At 39.9% G+C, this 22,639-nt stretch overlaps 2 protein-coding genes across 5 annotated transcripts in view; both read left to right on the forward strand.

Annotated features, from left to right (window-relative positions):
- The window catches only part of LOC114471770 (plectin-like), a 111,013-nt gene extending 98,152 nt beyond the window's left edge, over positions 1-12,861 (forward strand). For all 4 annotated transcript variants that reach the window (XM_028460655.1, XM_028460656.1, XM_028460657.1 and 1 more), the window contains 2 exons: positions 622-3,969; positions 5,266-12,861. In XM_028460655.1, coding sequence (XP_028316456.1) covers positions 622-3,969; positions 5,266-11,466 — 9,549 coding nt within the window. In that variant the 3' untranslated portion in view covers positions 11,467-12,861. The remainder of the gene's footprint in view (positions 1-621; positions 3,970-5,265) is intronic.
- A 945-nt stretch (positions 12,862-13,806) lies between these two features.
- On the forward strand, positions 13,807-20,588 carry LOC114471815 (tetra-peptide repeat homeobox protein 1-like). The gene is made up of 4 exons (XM_028460747.1): positions 13,807-14,310; positions 15,217-15,596; positions 18,209-18,395; positions 20,488-20,588. The coding sequence occupies exons 1-3, from the start codon at positions 13,911-13,913 to the stop codon at positions 18,359-18,361; spliced, it is 933 nt and encodes a 310-aa protein (XP_028316548.1). The 5' UTR covers positions 13,807-13,910; the 3' UTR covers positions 18,362-18,395; positions 20,488-20,588.
- The last annotated feature ends 2,051 nt before the right edge of the window (positions 20,589-22,639 follow it).

The raw sequence follows: 22,639 nt of genomic DNA on the forward strand, positions 1-22,639 counted from the left end.
ATACATAATCTGCTGACACCTAAATTAATTTGTTTGAGGTATAAAAAAAAAAATTAAGATGTAGTGACAACGAACAGTTTGTGAACCAGAACTTTAATACCAAAGCTTTATAAAGTGTTGAACTTTCCTTGTAGCTGTCTGCCAGTTTGCTCTGAAACACCAGCGAAATATAAGGTTCTTTGCATGCTTCTAATCATTTCCCCTTTAAGATTTCCTTTGTTGATGGAAATCTGTTATGAGCAGTGACTGAACCAATGCAGCAGTGTGGAAAAGTCTTGGTTAATGGATTCAAATGTGGATTTAAAACACACCTGATGCTGCTGCTCATACATTACAAAATTAATGTTGCATTTAAAGTGTATGAGCATGTCAACATTAGTGTGATCTGTGAAAATATGTCCAGCAAAAGTGTGTTGTGTGTCGCTGTGTGCCATTAAATACAAAGACAACAAGCATTTCCCTACGCAACATGTTCTTTCTGTTAATTCCTTCCTTTGCCATAGATACACTTTTAACTGAAGTCATGTATTTACATGCATATGTACCTACATGTTCTGTAACTACTCCCACGCTAACATTTTCTCATTTCCATTTATTCCCTCTATGCATCGACTAATACAGAAAGCCTCAGAGAAACTTAAAGAAGAGGAAAGACAACGATTGGCTGACATTCAGGCCGAGTTAGACAGACAGAGGCAGCTGGCTGAAGTTCAGGCTAAATCTGTGGCTAAAGCAGAACAGGAGGCCGAGACGCTGAAGTTGAGGATGAAAGAAGATGCAAACCAGAGGCAGAACGTGGCCGTGGACACAGAGAAACAAAAGCAGAACATCCAACAGGAGCTGCAGCAACTGAAAAGTCTATCCGAGCAGGAAATTAAATCCAAGAATCAGCAGCTGGAGGAGGCAATGGTCAGCCGAACGAAGATCGAAGAGGAGCTTTACATAATCCGCCTCCAGCTGGAGAAAACCACCAAACAGAAAGGCACTGCAGACGATGAACTACAGATGCTGAGAGACAAGGCCGCGGAGGCCGAGAAGTTCCGCAAAGCTGCTCAGGAGGAGGCGGAACGGCTTCGCAAGCAAGTAGCCGAGGAGGCTCAGAAGAAGAAGAACGCTGAGGATGAGCTGAAACGTAAAGCGGAAGCAGAAAAAGAGGCAGCGAAGCAGAAGCAAAAAGCACTGGATGACCTGCAGAAGTTCAAGATGCAAGCCGAGGAGGCGGAGCGACGCATGAAACAGGCCGAGGAGGAAAAAATCAGGCAGATTCAGGTGGTAGAGGAAGTGGCGCAGAAGTCTGCAAGTTCACAGCTGCAATCATCAGCCGTCGTGTTTACGGAAAAGGCAACAAAACTGGAGGCGTCGCTGAAAAGGGAGCAGGGCACCGTCCTTCAGCTGCAGGAGGAAGCGGAAAAACTGAGGAAACAGCAGGAGGAGGCCAACAAAGCCAGGGAGCAGGCAGAGAAAGAGCTGGAGATGTGGAGGCAGAAAGCCAATGAGGCGCTCCGATTAAGACTGCAAGCTGAAGAGGAAGCACAAAAAAAGAATCAAGCTCAAGATGAAGCGGAGCGGCAGAAGGTTGAAGCAGAGCGAGATGCCAAGAGACGTGCTAAAGCCGAAGAGGCTGCGCTGAAGCAGAAGGAGAACGCAGAGAAAGAGCTGGAGAACCAGAGGAAGTTTGCAGAGCAGATTGCTCAGCAGAAGCTGTCTGCAGAGCAGGAGTGCATTCGCCTAAAAGCCGACTTCGACCACGCAGACCAGCAGAGAGGCCTGCTGGACAGCGAGCTGCAGCGCCTGAAGAACGAAGTGATCAATGCTGAAAAACAGAGAAAACAACTTGAGGACGAGTTGGCAAAGGTCAGGGGCGAAATGGACGCCCTGCTGCAGATGAAAACCAAGGCTGAGAAGGAGACGCTGTCAAAGACAGAGAAAAGCAAGCAGCTCCTGGAATCCGAGGCGCTCAAAATGAAACAGGTTGCCGAGGAAGCGGCTCGCCTGAGATCGGTCGCGGAGGAAGCAAAGAAGCAGCGGCAGATTGCAGAGGACGAAGCAGCCAAGCAACGTGCCGAGGCCGAAAAAATCCTCAAGGAAAAACTGGCCGCTATCAACGAAGCAACTCGTTTGAAGACGGAGGCAGAGATCGCACTGAAAGCAAAAGAGGCAGAGAATGAAAGGCTGAAAAGAAAGGCTGAGGACGAAGCCTATCAGAGGAAGCTGTTGGAGGACCAGGCTGCTCAGCACAAGCAAGACATTCAAGAGAAAATCACACATCTGAAGAGCTCCTCCGATTCTGAGCTGCAGAGACAAAAGACTCTCGTGGACGAAACTCTAAAGCAGAAGAAGGTTGTCGAAGAAGAGATTCACATCATCAGGATTAACTTTGAGAAAGCATCGAAAGAGAAGGCTGATTTGGAGGGGGACTTAAAGAAGCTGAAAAGTATTGCAGATGAGACAGAGAAGAGCAAACTCAAAGCTGAGAAGGAGGTGGAGAAACTGAAGAAGCTCGCAGCGGATGAAGAGAAGAAGAGGAAAGAAGCCGAGGAGAAGGTGAAGAGAATTACTGCTGCAGAAGAAGAGGCGGCTCGACAATGCAAAGCTGCTCAGGAGGAAGTCGAGCGACTGAAAAAGAAAGCGGCTGAAGCCAACAAACACAAAGAACAGGCTGAGAAAGAGGCAGAGAAGCAGGTGGTGCTCGCCAAGGAGGCAGCGCAGAAATGCACCGCTGCGGAGAAGAAAGCTCAGGATGTCGCCAGTAAGAACAAGGAAGGCACTCTCGCTCAGGAAAAGATGAAAGAGGAATTCAACAATGCCAAGAAACTTGCACAAGCGGCAGAAAAAGCTAAAGCTCAAGCAGAGAAAGAGGCCACTGCACTTCGTCAGAAGGCTGAAGAGGCTGAAAAGCAGAAAAAAGCTGCAGAGGATGAAGCTGCCAAACAAGCCAAAGCTCTAAAGGATGCAGAGAAACTGAAAAAGGAAGCTGAAGCAGAGGCTGCAAAGCGAGCAGCAGCCGAGGCAGCGGCTCTCAAGCAGAAGCAGCAGGCTGATGAAGAGATGACCAAACACAAGAAGCTAGCAGAGAAAGCCCTGAATCAAAAGTCCCAGGTGGAAAAGGAGCTGAAGATGGTCAAACTGCAGCTTGAAGAGACTGTTAACCAGAAGGGCTTGTTGGACGGGGAGCTGCAACGACTGAAAGGAGAGGTTGACGATGCTGTGAAACAAAAGGCACAGGTGGAGGCAGAACTATGTCAAGTAAAGACCCAGATGGACACGCTCCTAAAACTGAAGCTCAAAATTGAGGAAGAAAACCGTAGCCTCATGAAGAAAGATAAGGATAGCACACAGAAGTTACTTGCTGAAGAGGCCGAGAAGATGAAGAGCCTGGCCGAAGATGCTGCTCGACTCACTGTGCAGGCTGAAGAGACGGCCAAGCAGAGGCAGATCGCTGAGGCCAACTTGGCTGAACAGAGAGCTCTTGCTGAAAAGATACTCAAGGAGAAGATGCAGGCCATCCAAGAGGCTACGAAACTGAAAGCCGAAGCTGAGGAGCTTCAGAAACAGAAGAACCAAGCTCAGGAGAAAGCTAAAAAACTCCTGGAGGACAAGCAACAGATACAGCAGCGCCTTGACAAGGAGACGGAGGACTTTCAAAAATCTCTGGAGGCTGAGAGAAAGAGGCAGCAGGACGTCTCAGCTGAGGCAGAGAAACTGAAACTAAAGGTTAAAGAGCTCAGTGACGCCCAAGCCAAGGCAGAGAACGAGGCAAAGAAGTTCAAACAACAAGCCGAAGAAGCAAAAAATCGTCTTCAAACCACAGAGAAACAGACGGCGGAGATTGTTGTGCAGAAGTTGGAAACGCAGAGGCTGCAGAGCACAAGAGAGGCAGACGACTTGAACAAAGCCATAAGTGACCTCGAGAGAGAGAGAGCAAAACTGAAAGAGGAAGCGGAGGAGCTGCAGCGAAAATCTCAAGAGGTATTGAGTGCAAATTTGAAAAATTTAGACTAAATCTCATTTTAAAAACACTAACTACAATAAAGATAAGTTACCCATGGGACTACATTTCTTATAAATTGCAACCCTAAAGTAACACACAGCAATTTATATAAATGTTTCCCCATTCCAATTTCTGACAATATTATTCATGAAATTGTGTTGTGAGAATTGTCACTTTTTTAGATATGGAATGTTTAGCATTTGTATTAAAAGCAATCATTTGGATTTACAAGTTCAGAGAGTTAAAGCAAATGTTTGACATTAAGCTGAGGATTTTTTCTCTATGTGAAGTATTGGAGGTCAAAGTTGGAAGTTTAGCATATTTTTTTGACGCAGTTCATGGAGTAGGGCTCCAGGTCATTTGTTAACAGCTGAAAATAGGAAGCAAAATCGGCAAAGTAAGTTAAGTAAAGAAATTTGCGATAGATATCAGGCCATTGGGGGCTGTCAAAGAGCCTCCATTTTGATTGCCCCCAAAAGTAAATACAAAAAATTACTCCAAATAATACACAAAATGACTGGAGCAAAACAGCAAAGATACACAAACCAAGACAAATGTTCAGAAAAGAAACACTAAAAATACTCTTAAATGACCCCAAAAACATAAAATGACAACACAAATGCACAGAATGACTCCAAAGATACAGAAAATAATAACAGAAAATAACAACAAACATAACGATAGCAACAAAAATACACAGATTTACTCTGAAAACATAAAATAAGAACAAAAATAGAGAAAATTTTAAAATGACTCAAAAACTAAAATTATGATATTCAATACAAAGAAAATCACAAAAAATGACAACAGAATAACACAAAATTGTTTCAAAAGCAGAAGAAATTACAACATAAATGCACAAAATGATCCTCAAAGCACACAAATTTAGATAAAAATACACAAAAATGACCACTTAAATCCTTGTTTTTTTCCCCTATTAATGCTCAGATTGTTCATTATTTTAAATGCTAATATGATTGTTAATAATTTGGCTCTCGGATCAGACAATCACATTTTTGTGGACCCGGCTGTGATCAAAGATGCCATCTCCAAGCTATAGTATTCACCTTGTCTCCTCTATTTTATCTCTTTTATCTAGCAGTAATACATAAAACATGATCAATGTTGAAAACACGACAGGCACATGGACCTTTTAAAGGAGAAAGCAAACAAGTTTAGTTCTTACCAAATTACAGAACCTAATTTTCTTAGTGATTTCAGTTTGGTGAGATATTATATCATAATTCATCAACCTTTTTTTCTTTTTTTCTCAGATTGCAAATGCCCAAAAAGAACAAATTGAGCAGCAAAAGGTGCAACTGCAACAGTCCTTCCTCACAGAGAAAGAGCTGTTGTTGAAAAGAGAAAAGTCCGTGGAAGATGAGAAGAAGAAGCTTGAGAAGCAGTTTGAAGACGAGGTGAACAAGGCCAAGGACTTGAAGGCAGAACAAGAACGTCAACAGAAACTCATGGCAGAAGAGCAGAAGAAGCTTCACTCCATAATGGATGAGGCTGTGAGGAAGCAAAAGGAAGCTGAAGCAGAGATGAAGAACAAGCAAAAAGAAATGGAAGTGCTTGAAAAGAAAAGGGTTGAACAGGAAAAGCTTTTGGAAGCAGAGAACAAGAAGCTCAGAGAGAAACTGCAGAACCTTGAGGGTACTCCAAAGCATGCAGCTTCCAAAACCAAGGAAATTGAAGTTCAGACTGAGAAAGTTTCCGAGGAGCAGATGGTGACTATGACAACTGTGTCAACAACAAAGAAAGTCTTTAACGGGTCAGTTGAAGTGGACGTTGGAAAGAAAGGGGGATCACCATTAGGTTTTGAAGGAATCCGAGAAAGTGTTCCTGCTGAAAGGCTTCTGGACATCGGTGTCCTGACCAAGAAGGAGTTTGATAAACTGAAGAAGGGGAAAGTCTCTGTGGATGACCTTGGAAAGATTGACAAGATAAAAGCATGTCTGAAAGGACAGAACTGTATTGGAGGTGTGCTAACTCCATCCAAAGAGAAAATGGGCATTTATCAGGCCATGACTGAAAACAAGATTTCTCCCAACACTGCCACCATGCTTCTGGAAGCTCAGGCAGCCTCTGGCTTCATTGTTGATCCAGTAAAAAATAAAGCCTTCACTGTTGATGAATCTGTTAAAGAGAAATTAATTGGTCCTGAACTCCATGACAGAATGCTATCTGCAGAGCGAGCAGCCACTGGTTTTAAGGATCCATACACTGGATCCAAAATCTCTCTGTTTGAGGCCATGAAGAAAGGACTTATTGAGAAGGAGCCGGCCACTAAATATCTAGATGTACAGCTTGCAACTGGTGGCATTATTGACCCAATAAATAGCCACCGAGTGCCTCTTCAGACCGCCTACAAACAAGGCCTGTTTGATGCAGACATAAACAAAAAACTGACAGACTCCACTGATGATTGCAAGTTATTCATTGACCCCAGCACGCAGGAGCAACTTACCTACAAACAGCTACTAGAGAAATGCACCAAGGATGCAGAGACCGGCCTGTTGATCTTACCAGTGTCAGAGAATGCTGCGCAGGCTGACAGAACCTACACAGACACAGAAACTAAGGAGATATTCAGCAGATCAAAGTTGGATGTGCCATTTGGAAAGTTCAAAGGAAAAACCGTAACCATTTGGGAAGTAATTAACTCTGAATACTTTACGGAGGAGCAAAGGAGAGAATTGATTCGTCAGTACAAGACTGGGAAGATAACTGTGGAAAAGATTATCAAAATCGTCATCACTGTTGTGGAAGACAAGGAGAAGAACAATGAGAATGTATTTAATGGTCTAAGAGCTACAATTTCTCCCAGTGAACTGCTCGAGGCGAAGGTAATCAATAAAGACTTGTTCAACAAATTGAGTAATGGAAAGATAACAGTTAAAGAAGTCTCTGAGATGGACCCTGTGAAGAAGGCGCTACAAGGAACACCCAGTATTGCCGGAGTGTTAAATGAACCAACAAAGGAGAAAATGCCTTTCTATCAAGCCATGAAGAAAGAATTGCTCTCCCCAGAGACAGCGGTTAATCTTCTGGAAGCCCAAGCTGCAACAGGATTTTTAATTGACCCAGTGAAAAATGAGAAAATGCCAGTTGACGAAGCAGTGAAATCAGGCCTTGTTGGTCCCGAGTTGCATGAAAGACTACTGTCCGCAGAGAGAGCTGTCAGTGGCTTCAAAGATCCATATTCTGGTAAAAATATTTCCCTGTTTGAAGCTATGAATAAGGGCCTTATTAAGAAAGATCAAGGTACCCGTTTGCTCGAAGCACAGTTTTCCACAGGTGGAATTATCGACCCCATTAAAAGCTACCGCATACCCCAAGACATTGCCTGCAAGCGTGGATATTTGGATGATTCAACCAGCAAATCTTTGAACAGCAACACTGATGAAACCAAAGTCTTTTATGATCCCAATTCGCAGGAGAATGCAACATATGCTCAGCTCATGAATAAATGCGTTACTGACAAAGAAACTGGACTTCCATTGCTTTCCCTCTCAAAGAAGGCCCAAAAGCCGAAAGAAGACAAACAGATTACAGAAGCTAAAACAAAGGAGGCATTGAACCAGGCAACCATGGAGCTGGAGTGTGGACCTTTCAAGGGAAGAAAACTTACTATTTGGGAAATTATTAATTCTGAATACATCACTGAAGAGCAAAGAATCGAGCTAATCCGTCAATATAGAACCGGACAGGTCACAATTGAAAAGCTGATAACGATAGTCATTACCATTGTTGATGAGAAAGTGGACAAAACAAAGGAGGAGGCCTGCTTTGAAGGTCTTCGGACACCCATCACTGCCAAGTCTCTTCTTGATTCAAACATCATTGATAAGACCACATTTGATCAACTTCAGCAGGGTAAGAAGACACCCAAAGAAGTCAGTGGAACTGATAAAGTAAGACAGTATCTGAAGGGCACAGACCGCATTGATGGTGTCACTATGGAAGGCTCAAATGAAAAATTAAGCATTTACCAAGCCATTAAAAATAAGGTTTTACAGCAAAACACAGGAGTCGCACTGCTCGAGGCCCAAGCCGGAACTGGCTTCATAACAGATCCTGTTAAAAACCTGAAGTACTCTGTGGATGATGCTGTGAAGGCTGGTGTTGTTGGCCCAGAGCTTCATGAGAAACTTCTCCTAGCTGAAAAAGCTGTGACAGGATACAAAGATCCATTCACAGGCCACAAGATTTCCTTGTTCCAGGCCATGAAGAATGAACTCGTCCTAAGGGAGCAAGCCATTCCTCTCCTAGAAGCTCAGCTTACTACAGGAGGGATCATCGATCCAGTCAGCAGTCATCGTGTGCCCAATGATGTAGCTATTCAGAGAGGCTATCTCAGTAAACAAATGTATAAATCTTTCATTGAACCCTCAGGTGATGTTAAAGGCTTCACTAATCCTAACACCAATGAAAGTGTGACTTATAGGCAACTGCTAGAAAAATGCACAAGAGATCCCAACACCGGCCTGTGCTACTTATCTCTTCCAAAAGTCCAAGCTCCTGCTCCCATTGAAAAATCTTATGAGTACACAGAAGAGCAAGCTGAAACAGATCTAGCAAATACTCAAATTGAGATACCACATAAGAGTTTTGCTGGAAAGAGTATGACCATTTGGGAAGTTCTGAACTCCAACATGCTTCCAGAAAAGGAGAGGCTTCGTCTCTTGGAGCAGTACCGCCTTGGACAAATCTCCAAGGACAGAATGCTAATAATCATTGTTGAAATCATTGAGCAGAGAGAGACTCTTAAGTCAGAGCAGAGCATGTCATGTGATGTCATCAGAAGAAAGGTTACCATTGATGATTTGTACAGTGCTCGCATTATTGACCTGGAAACATACAACCTCCTAAAACAAGAAAAGATGAGTACCCGTGAAGTCATGGAGATGCCATCGGTGAAGCAGTATCTTTTTGGCACTGGCTGCATTGCAGGAATCCTGTCTGATAGTCCTCCAAAGATCAGCATCTACCAAGCCATAAAGAGTGGAAAAATCAAACCTGAAGCTGGCTTGAATCTTCTTGAGGCACAAGCAGCAACTGGATTCATCATCGATCCAGTTAAAGATGAACTTCTAACTGTTGACGAAGCTGTGCGTAAAGGGCTTGTCGGTCCAGAACTTCATGACAAACTTCTGTCTGCAGAGCGAGCAGTAACAGGTTACAAGGACCCATACAGTGGAAAAGTGATTTCTCTTTTCCAGGCAATGAAAAAGGACCTCATTCCTGAGGATGGTGCCTTGAAGCTCCTGGAAGCCCAGAATGCCACTGGAGGACTGATGGACCCTGATTACTACTTCCGCCTCCCAACAGATGTTGCTATGCAGCGCGGATACATCAACAAGGAGACCCTTGACAGAATATCTGAACCCACGGCAGATGTGCAAGGCTTCATTGACCCGACCACAGATGAGGCTCAGTCTTATGCTCAGCTCCTAAAAAAATGCAGAGTGGATAAAGAAAGTGGTTTGCGGCTACTTTCACTGGCAGACCGAAAACTCCTGTTTAAGGGTCTCAGGAAACAAATCACTTTGGATGAGTTGCTGCGGTCACAGATCATCAACCAAAAGACTTACAATGAACTCAGTGAAGGTCTAATTTCAGTGGAGGAGGTCAGTAGAGATGTAAAGAAATACCTGGAGGGCACAAGCTGTATTGCTGGTGTGTATGTAGAATCAAGCAAAGACCGCCTGTCAATTTACCAAGCCATGAAAAGAAACATGATCCGACCAGGAACTGCCTTCGAGCTCCTCGAGGCTCAGGCTGCCACAGGTTATGTAATCGACCCAATTAAAAACCTAAAACTAAATGTTACCGAAGCTGTTAAAATGAGTGTAGTTGGTCCAGAGTTTAAAGATAAACTCCTCTCGGCAGAGAGAGCTGTTACGGGCTACAGGGAGCCATACTCTGGTAAAGTGATCTCTCTTTTCCAGGCAATGAAAAAGGGACTCATTCTGAAAGACCATGGCATTCGCCTGTTAGAGGCTCAAATTGCGACTGGGGGAATAATTGATCCACAGGAGAGTCATCGACTGCCAGTTGAAACCGCCTATGAACGTGGCCTCTTTGACGAGGAGATGAATGAGATCCTCACAGACCCCTCTGATGACACCAAGGGCTTCTTTGATCCAAACACTGAGGAAAACCTCACCTACCTTCAGCTGATGGAGAGATGCATGACAGACCCAGAAACTGGACTGGCTCTTCTTTTGTTGAAAGAAAAGAAACGTGAGAGGAAGACCTCATCAAAGTCCTCTGTTCGAAAACGAAGGGTGGTTATTGTTGACCCAGAGTCCGGCAAAGAAATGTCTGTGTATGAAGCATATCAGAAAGGCCTTATTGACCATCAGACATACTTAGAGCTCGCCGAGCAAGAGTGTGAATGGGAGGAAATCACAAGCACCTCCTCTGATGGAGTTGTAAAGTCTTTAATCATTGACAGAAGGTCTGGTCGTCAGTATGACATTGATGATGCCACCTCGAAAGGCCTGATAGACAAGTCTGCCCTGGACCAGTACCGTGCAGGAACACTATCCATCACTGAGTTTGCAGACATGCTGTCAGGAAACATGAGCGGCAGCAGATCACGCTCATCCTCTTTTGGCTCCTCTTCCTCCTATACAATGAGTCCAATACCTTCTATCAAAACACCAGCAACCATATGGAATGACCCAACAGAGGAAACCGGTCCTGTCGCTGGTATCTTAGACACAGACACACTGGAGAAGGTGTCGGTCACCGAAGCTATTCACAGAAACCTGGTGGACAACATCACTGGTCAGAGACTGCTGGAGGCTCAGGCTTGCACTGGAGGCATTATTGATCCCAACACTGGGGAGAAATTTAGTGTTGCAGATGCAATGAACAAAGGGCTTGTGGACAAAATTATGGTGGATCGTATCACCCTAGCCCAAAAGGCCTTCAATGGCTTTGAGGATCCCCGAACAAAATCCAAAATGTCTGCAGCTCAAGCTCTTAAGAAAGGTTGGCTTTACTACGAAGCAGGACAACGGTTCCTCGAGGTCCAGTATCTCACTGGTGGCTTAATTGAACCAGATGTGACAGGCAGAGTCGCTTTAGATGAGGCTTTGAAGAAAGGTGCTTTAGACGCACGTACAGCGCAGAAGTTACGAGATGTTAGTGCGTATTCCAAATACCTCACATGCCCTAAAACAAAGCTTAAGATCTCATACAAAGATGCTATGGAACGAAGCATGGTGGAGGAGGGAACTGGCCTTCGTCTGCTCGAGGCCTCATCTCAGTCGAGCAAAGGTCTTTACAGTCCATACAGTGTCAGTGGCTCCGGCTCTGCAAGCGGGTCAAGGTCAGGTTCAAGAACCGGCTCTAGGTCTGGCTCCAGAAGAGGCAGCTTTGACGCCACTGGGTCTAGTTTCACAACAACCTTTTCATCTTCCTCATACAGTTCTCCAACCACCTATGGTCGCAGATATTGAACTAACAATTCAGAAAACATCATCTGAGACGCAAAGTATAGAAAAATCACAACCCTCACCTGATGCCTAATCCCAGCTGGACAAAGACTATCTTTGTTCTAATCTTCCTGGAACTGTTACACTTTTTTTTTTAAAGTTTAATTTTATATATCCTGCATAATTTAGTTTTCCTGCTTCTTCCATGTTTTAGTTACAGCCACGACTTTCAGAGTTTTTGTTTGTGTTGCAAACTGCTTTTTTTTGGGACATTTTTGTGGTAAACTTTACCAACATAAACTTTTACAGTGTTCCACACTGTTGCTTTAATTTGTTCATAATACCAAGTCCCTCATAGAGAAAAGCCTGATTTGAATGTATAAACTTAAGATTGTGCACATGTGTATATTTTGACTGTGGAGCAGGATTAAGATCTTTAAACGATATGTAACTTTCCATAGTTGACTTCTTGATTGCACAAGTGCAAGAGTGATAGACATGATTTGACCCCTTCAAAAGCTACATTCAAGCAAAATGTGTCAAATGTACTCATTTTTATTTTGAAATGATCAATACCTATTAATGATTTAGGTGTTTTCCCGCTCAAATGTCTTCCAAGAATCTTCCGCTTTTGTTGGAACTGTAGCTATAAACTGAACTATCAACGATTTTTTTGCAACTGTACCAAAAACACACTCGCTCACGTATTGTTAGGTTTTATCCGACTATCTTCCGATACTTATGATCCAAACATGCTTTGTAAGTGCCTGCAAATCCCCATTTAAAACTTTACAGGGGTGATGAGTGGTTTTAAGGCGATGCAGAGACAAACTGCAGACTGACTGATGCATGACTGAATAAACTGTTGTATTCATAACCATTGTAACATTGCTGTAGTTTATCACCTTAGCCTTTTTACAGCCCAATAGCAGGACGCCTCAGTCTGGGCTATATATAATACAATTTTACATAATAGAAAGGATTTTTTTTTTTTTTCCCTGCCAGACTTTAGAATAATACTCTATAGTTATCTTTCAATCTCCTGCTCAAAGCCATGAAATAAAGAAAGATCCTTAAGCTTTGCACCTGACCCAGCATTGGTATTGTACACTACAGATACTTATTTTCAGTTGAATTCTTCTTTGTAAAAGCAAGACTTTTTAATCTATATCATGTTTATTTTCTTACTCTGTCTGCTTTGCATGATATACTAACATTTAAAAGGTGCAAAAAAAGAGAAATAGTTGTGTTCATTTCAGCCTTATCTCCTTTCTTTGTTATATTTTAAAAGGTTTGAAGGATGTATTTTAGTGAGGGTTGTCGGGCCTTGTTTAAACCAGTGTATTTATAATAAAAAAGGAACAAGGAATTATATTGTAACAGGTTACACGATGTAAATAAATATGGAGTTGAAATGTTTCTTTTCTTTGGGTGTTTTCATTCCGACGTGTGGGATTGTTTTCTGCTGTTGGTCACTTAACTGTAGCCTATTTATAATGACATATTCAGACATTTGGCCTGTATTTCATTACCAGTTTATTTACAATGAAAATAATACATGAAAGCTCACATTCCTCAGTTTATTCAACTTTAAAACGCAGTAACATCTGAACGCCTATGGCCCAATTTCGTCTGTGTTTAATAGGCTAGTACGATAGAGCAGACATGGGCACCTTTTATAACAGTGGGGGGCCACAAAAATCTGATTATTGTCCTTTAGTGTAATTTTGTTTTAATTTTAGTGTATTTTTGGTGTTTTGTGTTTGTGTGCTTTGATTTTGGGGGCCATACAAAATTAAACCGAGGGCACATTACATTAAAAGTAGGATTAACATGTTAATTCCATTGAGATAAATAATAGGACCTAAAATTAGTTTGGGGACGTTTTCCTGCTGTTTTTTCCATTTATTTATTTAGCATACATTAAAATAGAAAAGTGCAAGGAGGGAACGAGCCCAAACGGCTTGTAAAAAAGTTCCACACCTTTCAATGAATATATACAATTTAAAATAAAGGCCAACAAATGAACACTTACAAAATTATGAGACAAAATGCACAATTCATCTTTGACATATGAGGGTAAAATAATATATAGACAAAGTACACAAAAATCAATATCAAAAGACAATGAAAATATTGAACAAAATATTAATTGGGAAATCAAAAAATAAATACAAAATGAAAACATATATTCATACACATGCGAATACAAACATATTAAAGATTGGAAATTTATTTTTTATTTTGTTATTAATGTTTACGGTACTTATAATCAACCTTTATGTGTTTACAAACTTTACATTAGTTTACATTAGTTTGGTTGTAAAGTAATGGTTAATGTATTAATTGTCGTGGGAACTGTATTGTGCAGTGATGATCAAAGCTGGCCGCTGATTGGTCAGCGTCCGTGGGACAGTGAGGTCACGTTAAGGTCAACGTGAGCACCTGTTCACCTCCATCATTCCAACATGTCTCTGTCTAAAGAAGAACAGTCTCTGGTCCCTGGGGAGGAGCTGACTCTGGGCAGACTGGTGAGGTGCACCCGGTGCCTCCATCACGGCATCGTGGTGGCCAAGCGCGGTCACGGTAAACGGTGTCCGTTCCTTCTGTGTCGGTGCTGGAAGTGTAACCAGGTCACACAGCGGACCGAGACCTCCGACCTACACCGGAGGTTGAAGAAAAAGAAGACGAGGCAGGAGCGGCAGACGCCGGGAGGCCAAACCGGAGCAACCCAGGCTGAAGGTGGTCCGACAACCAGTGCTGAAGCCTGGGGGAGGAGGGATCCTGCCGGCCTCCCGGGCCGGGCTGACCTGGAGGGAGAGCCGGTTTCCGGGCCGGACATCAGGGAGGTGCTGCCCCCTGTTCCAGGTGAGAAACACAATATTATTCACCTAATTACACTCAATGACTCATAAATGCTTTTATATGGTAAATGTATACAGCTGAATATGTAATCATTTAAATGTTATTTATTTTGTATTTCATTTTTATTTATTTTATGTTTTTATTATTTATTTTATTCGTTTCATTTTAAAATGAATAATCAATAAAACTTTGATCCAGTGGAATGATGTCAACATTTAGATTATTTTTTTTTAAAATTATTATTATTATTTTTTAACTATAATTATTATGTTTTCTTACTTGCAGGGACGCAGCTTATTTTGTTTTTATTTTGTATTCATTTTAGATTTATATGATTTTATGTAATTTATTCTTTTAATTTTAAAATGCATTTAAAAAAGAAAATATGACTTGGAACCAGTGGAATGATGATGAAATTTAGATAATGTGAAACTTTTGAGAAAATACCTTATTTTTAAAAAATTATTATTTTTTTAAACTATAATTACAGTTATTATTTTTTTCCCCAAACAATAATGGTTAAAAAAAATGGTGCAGTATCATTTTATATTTATATTATTACATTATTTATTTTATTTTTATTTTATTCATTTAGTTTCAAAATGAATTTAAAAAAAAAATCTAACTTTGAACCAGTGGAATGATGTAGAGATTTAGATGATGTGAAACTTTCTAGAATATACCTTATTTTTCAAACATTGGTCGAAATCAAATGCTTGCAACTTTCCCCCCTTATTTTTTACCTTTAAAAAAAAAAAAAAAGGGTATATTTTCATCACAATAACATAACTAATGAATTTTAACAAGATTACGTGGCCCTTGTAAAAAAAAATATGCTTGTATATCTTATATATTCTAAATCTGTGATGATTAAAGTGTTTATAATGTATCAGCTTTCTCTACTTCCAGGTTCTTTGTGTAATGAAGGTGTAAATCGACCCGTGTCTTTCAGTGGTTTTCCTTATGTGACTCCAAACGCGTTCCCAACCAACTTCCCTCCAAACCCGAGCTTCATGAACCACGTGTCGTTACTACCACACGTACCTGCACCTGTACCTGTACCTGTACCTGTACCTGCACCTGCACCTGTACCTGTACCTGTACCTGTACCTGCACCTGCACCTGTACCTGCACTTGTACCTGCACCTGCACCTGCACCTGTACCTGTACCTGTACCTGTACCTGTTCAGCCCAACAGCAACTTCCTGTTCCTCGTTGGACCTTCCATGTACCCTCACCATCAGCAGGAGGGCCTTTCTCACCCTCCCATGGGTCATGAAGTGATTACTGTAAGTGGTTATTAAAAGGTACTTGTAGTGAAAAATGTAAATAACTACAAATGTGTTTGATGTGTTACAAATAGCCTAAATATACACATTTTTTATATATAAAAAAGACATTAAAAGGACTGATTCTTAATATCAATATTGGGTCACAATCCAAAAAATGTTGGAAACCATTGCATTAAATAGTTTTTTTTTCCCACTTATTTACAAAATGAGATTATTTAAATGTGTTATCACTTGTTCATTCCATTATTATGCTCTAGAGTTGTTTTTTTTATAGTTTTCTAAGCAAAATGTTGTAGTCGGTAATGGGGGTGCTTGGATTCAGAAGTAAGAGAAAGGGGGTGCAGAAAACTTTGAGAAACACTGCACATGTCAAACTAAAGGCTCGGGGGCCAAATCCAGCCCTTTAGAGCATCCGATTCGGCCCGCAGGTGAAAGTAAAATTGACAAAAATGATTAATTATTGTGTAAATTACCGAATAATTCATTTGTAGATATCTCAACCCCTCCAATGACACACATTCAATGAAATTCCACAATATAATGCTTATATCACATGATGGAAGTTATTTTTCATCTTAAATTGTTGAAACAACTCAAAATTTTTTCAGAATCTTGCAATTTCCTCCCAATTATTCCACAAAATTTACTGAGATTATTTTTTTGTTTTTCAAAAATGACACAAAATCTAGGAAATTTAAAGAAAAATCTATAACTTATTGCTTGAACATTGTAGGTTTCCTTACATACTTTCTATATCAAATATACGCGGAAGTGCAAAGTAAGGTACATTATGTTGACAGAATGACAGAAAAACATGAACCATTTTGGAAATGACCAAGTTGTATCTCATCCCCTCCAAACACAAAAAATCTATTAAAATCCACAATATTTGCAGAGCTCAGTTTTCCAGTTGTTATATCACATGACGCCAGTCATTTTTATTCCCAAATTGTTAAAAGAACTCCCATTTTTTTTCCAAAATCTGGCAAATTTTCCTCATTATTCCACAAAATTTCCCTAGAATCGGGTAAATTTAGGTGAAGATCCTGCAGGGACTGATATACTCAACATACCTTATCATTTATATATGGAACGACACATTAGTGTTAAATTTTGCTCTTTTTCCATCTAAAATCTGTGGCCCTATTAAACTCAAACTGGTCCGTCATTTGGCACCTGAACTAAAATTATTTTGACACCCCTGGTCTACAGTTTCTAAACAGTAATGGAGTGTAACTCTAATGGTTGCTATAACAACAAGAGAAAACCCCACAGAAACATTTCTTTTGTGTCTGAGTCAGAGTTATCCAGATGTTGGCTCCATAATATCGATACACACAAAATGTTTACGTTAGGATGAAATTTGGTGGTATGTGAGGGCCGCTTCAAGCTGAGCTGCTATGAGAGGGATCTGTGGGCTAAGCTAACGGGCTAAGCTAATTGGCACCAAGCCAAAGTTACATCTGAAACCAGACGCAATCCCGACATAATTCTTTCACAAAAAGTCCTTGAATGCAGCTTGTAAACATACTTGTTCAGATCATGACTACATTTCTGATTACAGGGGATACTATGGCGGGTGTCATGGCACTAACCGGACCCCCACCACATTGTTTCCTCTAACTTCCTTGTGGCTAAATGATGAACTCTGTCAGGAGAACTACCTGTTGGTTAGGGCGTTGTCAGGTGCTGACCCTCAGAGGTAGTGGAGCATCATCCAATCAATGAACAGATGTCCTTTCACGCAGCTTTCATCACAGTTTCTAACCATAGTGCACCATTTGTTTACTTCCAACACCTAACTACTCAGCCATGGCTCGTTTTCTGCTGCTAACAACAGCTCTGGATGTTGAACTTTATCACTGAAGGAGAGGTTACACACAGAAACAGAAAAACTACACTTCCCACAATGTAAACAGACCTGTCAGCCTCTACCTCCCACAATGGAACATTTCTATAAAGTGACAGGCCAGGCTGATCAACAAAATTGCGTCATATCCTGTCCAAAATGGCGGCTCTACATAGTTTATTTCCCAAGGTATAAAATCATTTTAAAAAGTCGTTTTAATGTGTTTTTTTATTTTGTTTTTTTAAAAGGCACACATATGTTTATTGGTAATACATTTAAACACATTTTTGAGGATATACATTTCCACTGTGGCACATGTGTCAAACTCAAGGCCCGGGGTCCAAATCCGAGTCTTTAGAGCATTTAATTTGGCCCGCAAGAAAAAGTAAAAGTGATGGAAAAAACATGAATTATTGTCTCAGCCCCTCTAAATACACATGGATACAAATTTGTAAATTCCCATGCTTATATCACATCAAACTATTCTACAAAATTAAATAACAAATGTTCATAAATTAAAAGAAATATAAGTGAATTTCAGTTTAAGGTCACTGGATATTGTCTATCATGTAATTTATATGTGGAAATGCAAACTAGAGCATATTAAAGTTAAAATTGCTCTTTGCTGAAATCTGTGGCCCACTTGAGATCAAACTGGTCTGTATTTGGTCCCTGAACTATAATGATTTTGACACCCGTGCACTACAGGTATCCTGTATTTAGTACACGTGTGGCTCATGTGTTAACGTATGTGTTTCAGGCCTTGATGCAGTACCTGATGACGCTGCCTTTCCACCTGCTGTGTAAAATCATCCATCTGATAATGACCATAGCGCCACCGCCCCCTCTTGGGCCTCAAACCACCGAGGAAACCCTTGAAGAGCACAAATGTGTTGACCCAACAGGCCTGTGACCTCACTGTTCTCTGGGCTCAGTCACATGTTCAGGTTTGACTCGTTTACTGAACAGTTTTTTCTGATTTAAGACGAACAATCAGAGGTTTTAGTCACGTTTTTATGACCGTGCTCAGTTTTGTTCCTTAAACGTCTCATGGATGCTGTGAAAGTTTGCACCAGTAGCCTTTGGTTATAAGTGTTAATAAATATTACATTTTGCACTTTTATATTTGTCTATTGTTTTCTGTCGTCTCCGTAAACAAACACCACCACTTCCTGTGTGATTAAAAAGATAACAGCCTCAGCGTTGTGATTAAGCCTAAGCAAAATATCAAGATTCAAGATACATCAACATTTCTATTTTGGCAATATGGAAAATTACAATATATCCTATAAAAAGGTATTTTTATTTTATAGCTTATTTTGTATTAAAATACTCATTTTAGGCTTTCTCTACTTCTCAGATCAACATAAAAAGCTCAGTTAGATGGATTTGTGAGTGCTTTCAAACCCAGACCTTCATCTTAACAAGCCACACTACACAACTCACTCACACGTGCTGTCCCTGAGGGAAGAAGAAGTCAAAAGTGACACACATTGTGCCGCTGTTTGGTAATAAATGTACGTGTGGCATTTGTATCAGTAAATTTAACCCAGAATTATCTTTCTGATCAGACTTTGAGTTAAAAATATCTAGATTTATATCGTATATCACCGTTTTGATGAAAAGCCTTTTGGTCCATATTGCCCAGCACTAGTTGTGATGCAGAAGGTCTAGCCACTACATTTGATAATCAACGTTCTGTGATTATTCATAAAAAGCAATGTTAGAACGCTTTCAGGAGCCTCACTGTGTCCAAGAAAACATCAACACTTTTATAAATACCAAAAGAAAACATTTCAAGCAGAAAATAGCGAAAACAAACGTACCAACCGTTATAGGAAAACACTTTTAAACTCACATGTTTTAACATTTGTAAAAGTGTTTAGTAATTTAAAAAAAAGCCTAGTAATAATTTTGTAAATTTGTTTACAAAAATGTGAATTCATTGTGGAATTTGTGAAGTGTTTTGCACTTACGGTGGCCCTGAGGTGCTAAGCACGAATACATAAGCGAAAACACAAAATGCGAAAAAACACAATAGAAACCTGAAGAGGTTGGTATGGGGGATCTTTTTGTCTTTTGTGTATGCGTTTTCTTTTTTTCATTTGTGGTTTGTCTTTAGCATTTTCTTTTTTGCTCGCGTTTTGTCTTGTTTGCGTTTGTGTTTTGTCTTTTGTATTTGCGTTTTCTTTTTTGCATTCGCATTTTGTCTTTTGTGTTTGCGTTTTTCTTTTTTGCGTTCTTGATTTATGTTTGCGTTCGCATTTTGTCTTTTGCGGGTTTTTTTTGCTCGTGTTTTGTGTTTGCGTTTTGTCTTTTGTGTTTGCGTTTTCTTTTTTGCGTTCTTGATTTATGTTTGCGTTCGCATTTTGTCTTTTGCGGGTTTTTTTTGCTCGTGTTTTGTGTTTGCGTTTTGTCTTTTGTGTTTGCGTTTTCTTTTTTGCGTTCTTGATTTATGTTTGCGTTCGCATTTTGTCTTTTGCGGGTTTTTTTTGCTCGTGTTTTTTGTTTGCGTTTTGTCTTTTGTGTTTGCGTTTTCTTTTTTGCTCGTGTTTTGTGTTTGCGTTTGCGTTTTGTCTTTTGTGTTTGCGTTTTCTTTTTTGAGTTTGTGTTTTGTGTACTTAATAAGTCACCACAAGGACGACAGCGAGTACAGAGGATAAAAGGATAAAGCACTTCACATTATCAATCCTCCATGGGAGCTACATAACATTCATTGTCTGGCCCAAAAACACTGAACATACAAATACAGAAGAACCATAGAATTGAACCCCCAACCATGGAAAAAAAATCAAATCTTGGCAACCCCTGATGTGGAGATTCATATATTATTTACACACATTTAATGCTCAGCTCCATCTAGTCCCAACAGGTCATAACTCATAACTCAGGGGTGACCATGACGTCATTCCTTTAATGATGAAGTGTGGGAGGAAACACTAATATAATATAATATATGTTTTACTAATTTTAGCTTCTGGTGCTGTGAAACAAACCTATTGGACAACAGTCTAAATACTATTATCTCCCCCTGTTTAGAGTGCTCTGATTGGCTCCCACCAGCAGGGGGCGGTGCTGAATGCTGATTGGATGTGGTTCAGCTCAGCTGATTCTAAGCTGATTGATTGGTATCCATTGAGGTAAGTTTCTACTGTTATGAGTTTAACACCTGTAATAGTTTCAGACTTTGAGTTTCTCAGTGAATTCTCTCACATTTCACTGCTGCTGTGTTTGTAGAACGTTTTATAGCTCAGATCTAAAGTGGTAGAAACCTGTTGATATACACTCATAATGTGCTGTTACACCGTTTAAATAACTAATATAAATGTATGAAGCTGTGTGACATTTAAACATAACTATGACATTTCCACATGAAAATGTTTTATCTCACCATTACTAATAAAATAATACGGATATATTTGACTCAAGTAGAAGTACTCTTACTTGATTGAAAGTACTTTTTTTCTACTGTAATGTGTGCACTTGTCTTTAATCCTTATTTAATTAACAGTCTTTTACTTAATTATGTACATTTTTCTTTCTTTTCTTTGTTTAGCATTTCTTCTTTTCATTTGTACAATTCTGGAGCCTCTAAGAAAGTAATATTTCCCTAAATAAAGTACTTATTATTCTGAAGTAAGTCATACTTAAAATACTCAAGTACAAGTAAAAAGTAGGTCAATTAAATAGTACTCAAAGTAAGTTACGAGTTACTTTCACCGTCCATATTTATTTTTGGTAATAAATCTTGGTACGATCCCCTTACATACAGTAAACATCTCATGTAGAAACTTAAAAAGAGACCAAATCTACCACAATTGAAACTTAATTTATTTTCCACAAAGTCATGTGTATAAAATAAAAGGTTTGTCAGAATGTGCAATTATTTTTTCAAATAACATAACAATGAATTTAATTCAAAGTAAAAATGTTAAAAAGATTCAGAGAGTTCATGAAACACTAAAATAATAATTTACTCAGTATCTGTTTGGTGTAGAAACACAGATTACTTCTTTTACAACACACTGAAGTACAAGGAAAATCACTGATTTAGAAAAAGCAACTCAATTACAGTAACGTGAGTACTTAGTGTATGTTTTGGACATTAGATTTTTTGGTCCAGAAGAGGATATTAAAAAAAAAAAAAATTATTTAATTTTCATTTTCGAATTTAAAAAATAAGATTGACGTTTAAGCTAGCTACTTTTTCTTTATCAGGGTCGAGAAGTGATGAACAAAACAAGAAATTAAATTAGTCAATTTTTTTCAAATAATGTGCGACCAAAAGTGCTGTTTTCACAGTAAAAGCGCGTTCAGTGCACTGAGCAGTTGAGAATCGATGCAACAGATGATGATTTAAAAAGCAACTGCAGGTTCGAGTGAATTTCAAAGTAAAAGCCCTGTGCTCTGACCAAAGCTCCCTGCTATTTGTCACCAGCGTGTTGGAGCTGAGAATCTTCTCTGGATGGATGTTCCTGGGATTTCTGCTGACTCAACAAGTTCAAGAGGTGAAGGTGAGCACCTGAATGATTTCCTCATCAGTCAGAGCACGTGTCAAACTCAAGGCCCGGAGGCCAAGTCCGGTCCTTTAGAACATCTAATTTGGGCCGCAGGAATTATTGTATAAATTATTGAATAATCCAGCTGTAGATACTGTATCTGAAATTCACCCAATTTAATGAAACGCTACAGTATTTTTTAGAGGTTTGCTGTTTTCCTTTGTTTATATCACATGAATGCAGTCATTTTTATTAGTAAATTGTTGAAACAACTCAAGATTTTTCCACATATCTTGCAATTTCTCAAAAACAGTTCTACAAAATTCCTCTAAATTACACAAAAAATGGTTAAAAAAATCAAGTGAATTGAACTGGTATTAAAATCTAGGGCACATTAATGTTAAAATTGTTCTTTTTTGCCGCCCACTTGAGATCAAACTAGTCCATGAGTTTGACACCCATGGGTTAGGTTATTTCTCTACTTTGTACCGCTATGAAGTGTTTAATTCATAAACATGTTCACCTGAAAGTTGTTTGACGTACAAGATGATGCTATAAATCAACAGAAGCAATAAAATAATGTTTCTGGTGCTCCAGAGGATGTTAAGTTGAAATATAAACCTCTTTCTCTCATTAATTTGATTTTGGCTCTCGGTAAGAGATGAACCCCCGGGTTACAGGCCATCACTCAT

The sequence above is a fragment of the Gouania willdenowi genome, chromosome 11, assembly GCF_900634775.1.
Source record: "Gouania willdenowi chromosome 11, fGouWil2.1, whole genome shotgun sequence".
NCBI classification, from domain to species: domain Eukaryota; kingdom Metazoa; phylum Chordata; class Actinopteri; order Blenniiformes; family Gobiesocidae; genus Gouania; species Gouania willdenowi.